Genomic DNA, 12,317 nt, shown 5'->3' with positions numbered 1-12,317 from the left:
CGCCAGTCCATTCCCATCACAAAATAAATAAATTAAGGGCAAGGGAACATGAGTCTCCCAGGACTCAAAGCCCTGGAGTTTGCTGCTGTTTCTCGGAGTGGAGTTTGGTTCCTTTGTTTTCAATTGTCATTGTCAGATTCTGTGAAAGGCTCCCTGGTGAGTAGCTGTGAATGTGCACAGAGGAGCAATTGTACATGACGCATGGCTAAGCACAAGGGACTGTATGCGATTGCGGTGTCTTGCCTAGCCCCCTTTCTCTCGGTGTGTCCTGTCCTTAAATGAAACTCCTCCACAACGCTTTCTTCACGCTGAAAGCTCCTGGGGGGAGAAACGCACGGCTTCCTCCAGAGGTTGAATTTTGCATTTGCTCAGAAGGCCAGTGATGGGGTCACACTTTTAAACAAACGTTATTTGATTCTGAGTCTCTCTTTGTGACTATGTGTGTGTCATATATCTGGAAAGATATTCAAGGTGGCTCCCGAATTTACAAGTCAAAACAAGGAGCAAACATTGAAACAGAAGCAAAACTAACAACATTTTAAATAAGCAGAAGTCAAATAAAACCAACAGAAGCAGTCAGACAAAGAAATTATTCCATTTTAGGAGGGTATCACAGACTTGCTGGAAAAGCACAGCTTTCACCTGGTATCTAAATGAAACAAAGAGGGTGGAGTAGGATTCTTCAGAGAGAAAGCTCCACAGACTTGGCGCCACTGTTGAAAAGGCCTTGCCCCTTGAACCTACCAGTTGCCCATGATTACCAGTGTGCTCACCAGTTCCTCTTATGGTACCCATGAAAGGTCTCTGTAAATATCTCTTCAAAAATCTATTATGCACAAGAGACTGTTTGCTCTTCTTGCTCCATTCCTGCTTGCACAAGCTCAGCCTCTCCTATTGTAAACATACTTACAGGATCCCTCCCTTCCATCCTCAACAGAGGGTGGGCAAAGGGTTTATTTCTGTGTGTGAGCATGGTGGTGCTGACATAGGTGCCTTTCCCCCTCCCAGTCATGTGGGGGGGTGCCTGTTGGAAGTGCATCTCCAGGTAGGGCTGGGAGATACCTTCATCTGAAACCCTGGAGAATTCCAGGCAGCGGAGACAATCCTGAGCGAGATGGACCAATGGTCTGATTCGGTACAAAGCAGCGTCTTATGTTCCCACATAACCTCTCTCTCTGTGTGTGTTTGGCTAGCCCGCTCTCTCTATCCTCCATGCAGAGAAGAAAGAAGCATGATCAGAACTCAATGACACATTCCAGCCAAGCAAAGGCATCCAATATCCTGGATGTCAAGACACAAAGAGATCCAAGATGCTGGGCCAGTACAAGGTGTGATTGGGGAGGAGATAATGGGCTAGAAGGAGTCCTAAGGGTCAGACAGAGATGCTTGGAAACAGTGGCGCCTGCCTCAGCCAACCCCCATCTCTCTGCCTTTCTACTTGCACCCAGTCCAAAAGGTAGCATTGCCTGTCTTCTTTCTCCTCCCCAGTCTCTACGCTGTTAGAAGAGTACATAGACTTGTGGTTTTCCACACCGGCTATAAAACCAAAGTCTTTGAGGAGTAGAACCCAACCCCCAGACTGTCAATACTCCCAGCAACTATTATGTCTAAATTGGCTGCGCTAGGCTTGCTTGTTTGTTCTCTCTCATTCAGTCCATCCCTGACGCAACTCTTATTCAGAATTTCCATTGCCTCCCCAAGACCAGATAGAAAAGAGAGACACCCAGAGAGCTGGGTGTCATTAGCATCCGGATGATGCAACACCCCAAATTTCTGCATGATCTCACCCAATTAAACCTTGCAACAGAGTTTGGAGACTGAAACTGTTTGAGCACGTGAATGCCACGGAATCAGAACTTGATTCAAAATGCACTGAGCTGAATTAGATGCAGTTCGGCACAACTAGAGGTTTTGAACCTTTTTTTTTTTTACCACACTCAGAGGCCTTTCTCACCTTTGCTTTTCAATGGCATTAAAAAATGGCGCTGAGAAATTCAAGAGAAATAACAAGTGCCACACTCCCCTTTCCATCTGCTGGCAAAGGTCATCCAGTATGGTGATCAAATCAGCCTCTAAAACCACGTCAAAAGATAGATAATGATGGCCCCTGTTTCATCAACAAGCTGGTTAATGATTCTGGTATTTTGGTAGGTTCTCCAGTTTTCTAACTAACCCCTTTATACCATAAGTTGACTACAGTCAGGGCACCACTCATGTCCTGAGTTCGCTATTAGAAGGAGTGGAACACATAGTGTCCTCTTTGTCTTTATATCTGCTGTTGGCTTGTCTCTCTATTGAATTTTTCTTCCTGTAGGATTTTCTTGGGTTTATGCATAAGCCAACTACCAATTTTTAGGAGCATTTCTGAAGGAGGTGGGAAGGCATGCATTGAGCTCCTATGGCCCCAATTGAAGGAAGGGGAGTCAATTATCACCCCCTTTCTTTTTCCTTCCAAGTAGGGATAGGGGAAAATTTGATTAATTTAAAAGCGAACCTACTTAATCTGCACTTTCTGAAACAATATATGAACCGAAAGAGCCATCTTACAAAATTCATGCTTCTCCAAAATTGGCAGTGCAGCTTTCCAACTAAGTAATGTGTACAAAAATGCATATACTAGGGTAGGGTGTGCACAAAATGTATTAATGGAAATAGCATATAAAAGTGCATTATATTAGGAAGAATTTCTTTGCAAAAACGTGTATTTTAGGCAGCGGCAGGCTTGGGTACTTGTGTTTCTAGACCAATGATTTAGAAACATTTTGCCAATTTTTGTAGCCTAAGTTTTGCTGCCTGTGCTTTCTGACTGTTATGTGGAAAAGCACATGAATCTGACCTTTGAAGAGTTTGTAAGTAAAAACCAATTTTAACTTACCAAACTCTGTGGTCTTTTTTGTGCTAAAGAGGAAGCAAAAGGGATATTTTAAAGATCTAACAACCTATATTTCAACGTTTCCTTTTGCTGCATGTTCTATTATTTTAAATCTCTGCTGGGGTTCTCTCACCAAGAGAATATTTGCCCCAAACCTGAATCTAGGAATTCCGAGAATTCTCATTTTATTCTTCATTAAACTGTTGAATAACCCACACTTCTAAGCTGCTCAAGGCCTTATCAGTCCACAGCAAAACAATAAACTTGGTTCAGTAGTAAATTGAACCCAAGTCCTGTATATGTTTTTTAAAAAGAGCGTTTGCCTATCTTAGGTGGAAAATGTGGCCCCACAAAGCTCAGTCAAAATATAGTTATATTTTACTCCTCTGTTTTGGGGGATTTTATGTTATCTCTGTCACTTTTAAGAATTTCTTTTGTTTTGCCTTTATATCTTTTGTGTATATGTTGTGCAAAGTTTGGAACATCAGAGTGTTGTTGTTTTTACATATATTTACTAATACGTATACCTATATATCTGGGACATGGGTGGCGCTGTGGGTTCAACCACTGTGCTGCTTGGGCTTGCCGATTGAAAGGTCGCGGTTCGAATCCCTGCAACGAGGTGAACTCCCGTTGTTTGGTCCCAGCTCCTGCCAACCTAGCAGTTCGAAAGCATGCCAGTACAAGTAGATAAATAGGTACCACTCCGGCGGGAAGGTAAACACGTTTCTGTGTGCTGCTCTGGTTTCACCAGAAGCGGCTTAGTCATGCTGGCCACATGACCCGGAAAAACTATCTGCGGAAGCGGACAAACACCGGCTCCCTCAGCCTTTAAATCAAGATGAGCGCCACAACCCTAGAGTCGTTTGCGACTGGACTTAATTGTCAGGGGTCCCTTTACTTTTACCTTTACCTTCTACCTATATATCTACTACTACTACTAAATTAGATAGTGTCTAACAATAACAAGGTAGCCAGCATTCTAAATTGCATTCAAATACTTTACTATTCTTAACACTCTCTCTCTCTCTCTCTCTCTCTCTCTCTCTCTCTGTGTGTGTGTGTGTGTGTGTGTGTATTTGTCCTTAATAGCAACTTGCATGGTTAAATTCTGTACCTCTCTGATGTGCTGTGATTCCAGTTGAGAAAGTTCACACTTAATACTCTGAGATTCTGAATGAATTACCATCTAGCTCTGCAGGTATCACAGAGACATCGTTCCCAAGGACTATTCATTATATTTCTTGTCAGAGGATTGCTAATGATATGACAGTCCTTGCTAATTAATTTCCAAAATGTAATTCTGTCTTTAAACCTGATGACAAAGCCAAGGCTTTAAAAAAAAATTTCGCTTGCAATCTTTCATTTATTTCCACCCAAAATTTCACTGATTCAGATTTTTTTATTGAAAAAAATCTAATTGCATGACCCCCCCTCTTTTTTTCTTTGTTCTTTTTTTGCATGGAGAAGCAGGGAGAGGGGGGAATAGAGGGGCTTATTCAAACCCATTCAAACTATGCAGCGAGGTTTCGGTGTCTTGACAATGCTCTCTGGTTCCACAAGGACAGAATTAATCTTATTAAGTGTCTGTTGCAAGACTAGGAAAACATTTTGCGGTCGAGTCAGTGAGCCAAAAAACGAGGCACACAATTGTAACATATCATCAGAGGAAAGCAGACTGCTAATGACTTCTGCTGTTCTGCGTCGCATTTTAATCATTTGATGTCGACTAATTCAGCTTCCCCTATAGTTACACAGTGCCTGTGATTAGCTGATCTCTTGGTAATGGAAACCACGGGAATTATCGTCAATTGTTTAGTGATCACTATTGGTGAGATGTCAAAAACCCATGCAAAATTATCATTAATTTGTTTTTATAAATATTTTATTAATTTTCCAGAAAAAATATAAACGGAAACAATACAAGCGTTTCTCCCTTGCCCCGCCCCCAAAACAGAAGACTAATTGTGTCAAATTTGCTGACAAATCTATATGTGTGGGTGCCAGTCATCAGGATGTTCACTGGAATATTTTATAAAGGGGTGCCATATTTCAACAAAATCGTCGGTCTCAAATACATCATTCAGGCTGTGGACTCTCCTAGTTAACTTCTCATGTAAAGTGACTGTTATCGGTTAAGGTAAATGGACTTCCCTAATGACCTCTGACAGGGATGTCTCTGGGTCCATTAGGGCAATATCATCAGCAAAGAGGTTCAATGCTATTATATGTCCATTTCTTAATATTCCTGTTATTTTCTTATAAGCCAATGTTTCCATTCAAATAATAGTGGTGATAAGGGGCATCCTTGTTCGGTGCCTCTTCACATGTTTAGGTATTCTGAATCCATTAACCTGAACTACTACTGTGCTATTGCTATACAATTTTTAAAAAAACAATATGAAGGGATTTCCAAATATCAATTTAGATAAGAATTGGAATTAATGTTTCCATTCAACTTTGCCAAAAGTCTAGGTATTCCTAAGGCTTTTCCATAGTACACAGCATTGCATATAGGGTCCATAATATGTCTATTTTTTAACAAATCCTGTTTGATTGATCCCGTAAAAACTATCAAATCCAGTAAAATTAAATCAAATCCTGTAAAATTATCCAGAGTGCCTACATCCCTGTAACTGAAATGAAGGTAACACTTCTGTTCAGAGCTTTAGACTTTTTTCCCAATACAGTGGCACCTCGGTTTAAGAACAGTTCTGTTTAAGAACGATTCGGTTTACGAACTCCGCAAAACTGGAAGTAGGGTCCCGGTTTGTGAACTTTACCTCAGTCTAAGAACGGAATCCAAATGGTGGAAGGGCACCGGCGGGAGACCTCATTAGGGAAAGCACGCCTCAGTTTAAGAACAGTTTCGGTTTAAGAACAGACTTCCAGAACGGATTACGTTCATAAACCGAGGTACCACTGTACCTAGTTTTACTATGTGTTATCATTAATTGTATACCAGCAGAACTGATTTTAGCATTTCCCCAAATTGCAAGGAGGACAAAAGAATACATCAGCTTCACCCGTCCCCAATAAGCATTCCGATGACGTATCTCCATTGTCAGCCCTTCCAGTGAAGTCACCTGACGAAATCGTTATGGAGTCAGTGGGCTGTATTTGATGTTGCTGTTCTGTTCAAGCAACAGGCTCCCATTTGTGCTATGGCGCGCCACCCTCCTCTTCCATTCCCTGCAGCCAGTGGAGGCTGTTGCGTTAGGCAGTGCCTGTTGGTGGGGTGAGACAGGTAGGATGAGGTTGCTCACCTGCCTTCTGACAGACAACAAGACCCCCTTCTCTTGGCCTCGCTGACGTGATCCAGAAGAAAGCAGAACAATACATCTGAAACCAGCTTGGCTTCAGGAGTTGCTGGAAGGAGGTGTACAAGACCCCATCCAATCATCTTAGGGACTCTGTCCAGATTTCTGTAGGGCTTCCTCCTTAGCCTTTTCTTCTCCTGAAGGTAGCTCACAAGGCAGTGGAAGTTTAGGGTCAATTTCCTTTCTCCTCGATGGGCTACCTTCCCAGGTGGATGAGCCCCATCTGCCCCTGTGTGTAGGAAGGCAGGCAATGAAGAGCAAGCTGTCTTTGGGATGGATAAAAATTACTTTCCCCCCCCCAACCCCAACCCCCCATAAAAGCAGCAAAATTGATTCATAGTCTCTGGGGGAAGTCTGGCTGCCATTACTGATTTTCTCATTCCAAAGAATCCATAGTTCCCCAAAAGACACTTTGGAAACTATCACTGTTTCATAGTTGGCAATACTGACTTGCAATAGCATTTGCTGACAGGCACAATATTTAATAGCTGACGTTACATGTAATGCTATTTTTTAAAAAATAATAATAAATCTGGCAGCAATTGGTAGATAACATGCAGTGCAAATTAGTGTTTGACAGCTGATGCCTTTATGAGATGGATGTAGTGGCTTAAACTGAATCTGATCATTAATCCAGACTTTTTGTTAACGGCTTGCCTGGTAGTCATAGGTGAGCAGAAATCACATGCAGGCGAGTGAACGAGCTAGTGGAGAAGGGAATGATCACTTCTGTCCTCCCAGCCTGCTTGGCTTCTGGGCTAACCATAGATGAAGGAAAGTCTCTCCCTGCACAATCAGCAAGAAGCAGGAAAGAGTGATATGACCTTCCTCCACCAGTCAATCAAATTATAGGGTGGCTAATAATAAAAGACTACCATGCACAATGGGGGAGATGTTAGCCAATGTGTTCTCTCCATGGATGGAAGGAATCTGGGCTAACAGACACAATTTTGGGTGATTTCCCCTCTCCCCTGCAGCCCCCTGCTTCCCCCTAAATCTGCTCTGGAAAGTGACATCAGATTTGGGAGGAGGGCACAGGGGGCTGCACAGAAGGGGTGGATGAATGACAAAAAGGCCTCTTTCCCCAGTTTTGCTGATGGATCCCCCTCATTAGCACATGGAAAGCCATAGCTGCAATCCATTAAAATAGCCAGCATATTATAACATGCTTAAAAGTTGCACTAAAATAATATACAAAGCAGAATAAGAGAGAACTTCCAAAGGTGAAACACCTGGGGAAATCGAAAGGCAATAGATTCAACAACGTACTATCAGCTAAGGCTCCAACCCTGAATGATGGCCTCTTCAACATTTTTCATTACCTGCCAAAATCAAACTATCAGGGGATTCCAGCAAGCCTAAAGCAGCTGAATTTCAAATTCTCAGTCAAACAAAATTTCACGTTCAAAATGCAGACTTTTGGATCCGAATGGTGAAAATTCATTCATTGTGTGAAGTTTTCAGTGTACGTTCAATTTTCTATTTGGGTAGCTGCTATGAAGTACACGAAACTATCCTTGAAGGTGCAGGGCATTCATGCCAGATTCATGAGCAGATACTTCCAACTCTGACTTAACTGGAAAATGTTTTGGTTCTTGCAGGTCCAACTTTTGGGATGGTCCCATCCCAGATACTGTGCAGCATCCAGCAGGAACATGCAGATTGTTTTAATGGTTCAGAACGCCAACTAACTCCCATTGTTCTTTGTATTTTAGCACGGCCATACTCTTTATTTCCCAGGCACACCCCTGAGGTTTGGGACTAATTTTCCCACTTGGGAGACATACCAAGGGATTTCCCACCAATTAATCTGAACATTCCTTTTCTGTGAAGGCAGGGCAGATTAGCAAGGGGGTGAGAGCAAAGCAAGTCTCAGCTGCAGCTGCTGGTATCTGATGGGAGCTGTCCTGTTACAGGCGTGAAGGGGAGGGAATGGAGGGGGTGGGTGGGGGAAGGCTGAGGCCATATATAGCAATTGCTCAAGGATATCTTACGTCAGAGTTTGCTGTACTTGTGAAACGGAGGAGAAACTACACCGAACACAAGGTATCTCTCTTCTAGCTGACTGTATGCCTCCTGTTATTTAATTAATACTTGGTAAAAAAAATTGCTTGACTTGGGGCTTCAAAGTAGTTGAGCTGCTCTAACCCAAAGCATTTTGCGAGCAAGATGTTCAGGCTCTTTCTAGGAAGTGTGCTCTACACATGCACATGTCTGTTCTATTAAGAGGGTAATTTCTAGTAAGTTGTACTATATGGGGTGTGTGTTTTAGTTGGGAAGGATTATACGTCCAGGTAGACAAATTTTTCATTTCACCTTCCAAATGTCATTATTATTATTTTTTTAAAAAAATCTGTTGCATGGGATTTTTTCAAAAGTTTGGAATTTTCATTTCCCCCAGATGCTCCTCGAGTTTTGAAAATGTAGATATCCTTTCCAACTTTGCACCAATCGCCAGAGGAACTTGGGGGAGTAATATTCTGACATTGGTCTGAAGCTGCTTTGTTTTTTGATATATTTTTGACGTCCTCAAAAAACCCTCCTAACTTGGTGGCATCGCACAGTCGGTACACTGCTGACTCGCTCACATTTCCCCTTTTATCTCCCTGCTTCCTCCCTTTCAAGAGGATATCAGAGACCGAGTTGCAATGACGGAGCCAACGGCCGCAGAGAGGCAGAAGAAGAAAGGGCTTCCCACAGGTCCAAGTGGGAGAAGAGCTCTCCCACCCAATGTCTCCAACGCAGAAGAAGATGAAGTTCCTGAAATGGAGACGATCGGCTTGGTGCCGAGAGGATATAAGCTGCAAGGTATGGCAAGGAGCCTCACAGTTTAGACAGAGCAAAACGTGCTTCCCCTGAGACCTGCACCCAGGTTGGGCATGTTGCCAAATGTTGAGGTTCAGAGGTAATCCATTATTTCCCCAGAATGCATCTGAAAGAGGAACAACTGCATTTCTCCATATTGCATGGGGTTGGACTAGATGATCCTCAGCGTCCCTTCCAACGCTACAATTTTATGATTCTATGATTTTGCAGAAACCTGAAGTCCAGGGTGAGGTACTAAAGGAAAACGTATAGCCCTCTGCTCCTGCTGCAGTGGGAGAAGGGGGAATTAGAGGTCCTCACTTCTTGCTGCAGGCTCTTCATGCTCCTGCAAAGGTATTATTGAAGGCCAGGGGACTTTTCCGAGTGGCATCCAATACAAAGTAAGGTCCAAACTACCTGCTTTCAAACAGGTGTCACAATTTCTCCTTTTTAATGAAGAGAAAGGCAGCTGTGGGTCCCAGATCTGCCGAGGGTCAGGGTCCACGGCTGTTTTTTTCTTCGCAATAAAAGCCTTCAATTAAAAAGCGTGAGTCGTGTTTCGCGTGGCCTCAGCCCGGAGAGACTGCAGCAGAGGGAGGCAATGAGCAGAGCTTTCAAGTGTGCAAACAAACTCTTAAGTGCTCCACAAGCTTTTTGGGTTGCTGATCCAAGTTTCTCCTTCATTGTTAGTCCATTAAAAATTGCAGGGTGTTGTAATAGTCTTATGAAGTCAGAAGCCTATCCCCATCGTGTGCTGTATCTAAGCTGAGCCAGAACAGCTGCACATTGTGTCCCTGCATCTCCTTGCTTCCACTTCCTTCCTTTCCTTCTGCTTCACCCGTTTCCAATTTTAGGGACCGTTCGTCTGCTATACTGCAATGCATACTGCTCATGGACTGCAAATATCTATCTATATATAATAAATAACAAATAATATGCACATCATGATGATGGCCTTCTTCCTCTTTTACTTCTTCATTTCATCACCACCACATTAATAACCAGTGTTAAAAAATTAATTTTATTGGTTTAAAAAAACACAAAAACCAACAACATTCCAAAGCATAAGCAGTGCAAAGAGAGAGACTTTAAACCCACCCCCCATCCTGCAACTTTGGTTCACATACACAGAAGAAAAAAGCCATCACAATTTTACATATCTGCGTATATCAGTGTAAGGAGAATTAAGGTAAGTTGTCACTAAATGAAAAGCAGGTGCCCAGAGAAGTGAAAATATGTTGATAATTATTAGAAGGGTGAGATCTGCATTTGAAAGCTCTTCTCAGTTTTGCTTATGGGGCTGAAGTATTGACACCCTCCCCACAAATTCAGTAGTACCTCGGGTTACATACGCTTCAGGTTACATACGCTTCAGATTACAGACTCCGTTAACCCAGAAATATTACCTCAGGTTAAGAACTTTGCTTCAGGATGAGAACAGAAATCGTGCAGCGGCAGCACAGCAGCAGCAGGAGGCCCCATTAGCTAAAGTGGTACTTCAGGTTAAGAACAGTTTCAGGTTAAGTACGGACCTCCAGAACGAATTAAGTACTTAGCCCGAGGTACCACTGTACACGTTACCCTGATCAGCTCTGTGTAAGTGTACTCCATTCAAATAAGATCTTCTGCTTTTGGGTTTCTGCATTTGCCCCTGGCATTTTGCCTGAGCTGGCATGGAGGATGCAGGAGGGAATTACTCCTGCCACCATCCTGGTAGAAATCCCTGTGGGGGTTTCCTCGCATAAATTATCAACATTCATGTCGTGGGGGGGACGGACGTTGTTGTAAATTGGCTGCTGGCATGCGTACAAGGGAGCAAGGGGAGCAGATGGTCCCGTCGTGAAGAATCGGTGGGGGTGTGATTGCGAGGAGAATCAGCTGCCATGGAGATGGGGAATATCAGGGAGGGCTGGGCCACTGGGGATGCTGAGCTGAACGCATCCCTGACTTGCTCCGTGACCTCCTGGCTTCCCGCCCCGCCCCCTCCCGTCAGGAGGGAGTTAACATTTCAAGGTGAGGTGGCTCATGGACTCCCAGGGTCACATACTCGGAGCTGTGATGAATTTATTAGACAGCGGTGCTGATTGATTCCATGCCTTGCAAGAACTTTTGCTGGTGTTTCACTTGGAGGCAGGTTGAGATGTTAACATGAGACATGGGGCTGCTGCCAGAACTGGAGTCCTCCTTCCCCTCCTCCGTAGCACACAGTACATAGGAAGTCTCTAATAACAATAACAATAACAATAACAATAACAATAACAATAACAATAACAATAACAATAACAATAACAATATTACAGTGGTACCTTGGGTTAAGAACTTAATTTGTTCCGGAGGTCCATTCTTAACCTGAAACTGTTCTTAACCTGAAGAACCACTTTAGCTAATGCGGCCTCCTGCTGCCGCCACAACCGCCGGAGCCCGATTTCTGTTCTTATCCTGAAGCAAAGTTCTTAACCTGAAGCACTATTTCTGGGTTAGCGGAGTGTGTAACCTGAAGCGTATGTAACCTGAAGCGTATGTAACCCAAGGTACCACTGTATTATTATTATTATTTCTACCCTGCCCATCTGCCTGGGTTTCCCCAGCCACTCTGGGCGGCTCCCAACAGATTAAAAAAACAGAATAAAACTTCAAACCTTAAAAACTTCCCTAAACAGGGAATGCCTTCAGATGTCTTCTGAAAGTCAGATAGTTGTTTTTCTTTGACATCTGATGGGAGGGCGATCCACAGGGTGGGCACCTTCACCGTGACGGCCCTCTGCCTGGTTCCCTGTAACCTCACATCTCGCAGTGAGGGACTTTTAGAAGACATCTGAAGGCAGTCCTGTTTAGGAAAGTTTTTAATGTTTTATCATGTTTTTAATATTCTGTTGGGAGCCACCCAGAGTGGCTGGGGAAATCCAGCCAGATGGGCGGGGTATAAATAATAAATTAATATTATATCCTTCTAGGTTCATTTTGAGTCTATCATTGCAGACCTGATCCTGATCCCCCCTAGCACAGCGGCATGGTGGAGAAGAGCCCAAGCAGGGATAATCATATATAGCTACACCTTCTTCCTCTCAGGACACAAAGGGGCGTGATCTCACAGAGTTCTCTCTAGCAAGTTCACAGGAAAGCTCTGTGAGCCTCAGCCCTTTCTGGCAAAACATGAATTGTTGATTTGACTGCATTTAACATTCTACAGATACTTGGCTCGCTAAATAAATAGCCTGACCTGGCATGAGAAACTGCAGTTCCTGTGACCCCACTGAAATCATTGGGACTTCCTCCCAAGTACTTGTGCATAGTGCCAGCGTGGTGTAGTGGTTAAGAGC

At 43.4% G+C, this 12,317-nt stretch overlaps 1 protein-coding gene across 3 annotated transcripts in view; it reads left to right on the top strand.

The window, feature by feature from the left end:
• Positions 1 to 8,089: 8,089 nt before the first annotated feature.
• F13A1 (coagulation factor XIII A chain) overlaps positions 8,090 to 12,317 on the top strand; it is a 217,369-nt gene continuing 213,141 nt past the window's right edge. For all 3 annotated transcript variants that reach the window (XR_014550598.1, XR_014550599.1, XM_083623854.1), the window contains exons 1-2: positions 8,090 to 8,238; positions 8,818 to 9,000. Coding sequence is in view for 1 of the 3 variants with exons in the window: in XM_083623854.1 (XP_083479980.1) it covers positions 8,841 to 9,000 (160 nt within the window). In the remaining 2 variants the exon portion in view is untranslated. The remainder of the gene's footprint in view (positions 8,239 to 8,817; positions 9,001 to 12,317) is intronic.

Source organism: Podarcis filfolensis (genome assembly GCF_964270895.1).
Source record: "Podarcis filfolensis genome assembly, chromosome: 7".
NCBI lineage: Eukaryota > Metazoa > Chordata > Lepidosauria > Squamata > Lacertidae > Podarcis > Podarcis filfolensis.
Note: the sequence above shows the minus strand (reverse complement) of the source record. Positions and strands in the feature narration are given on the sequence as shown.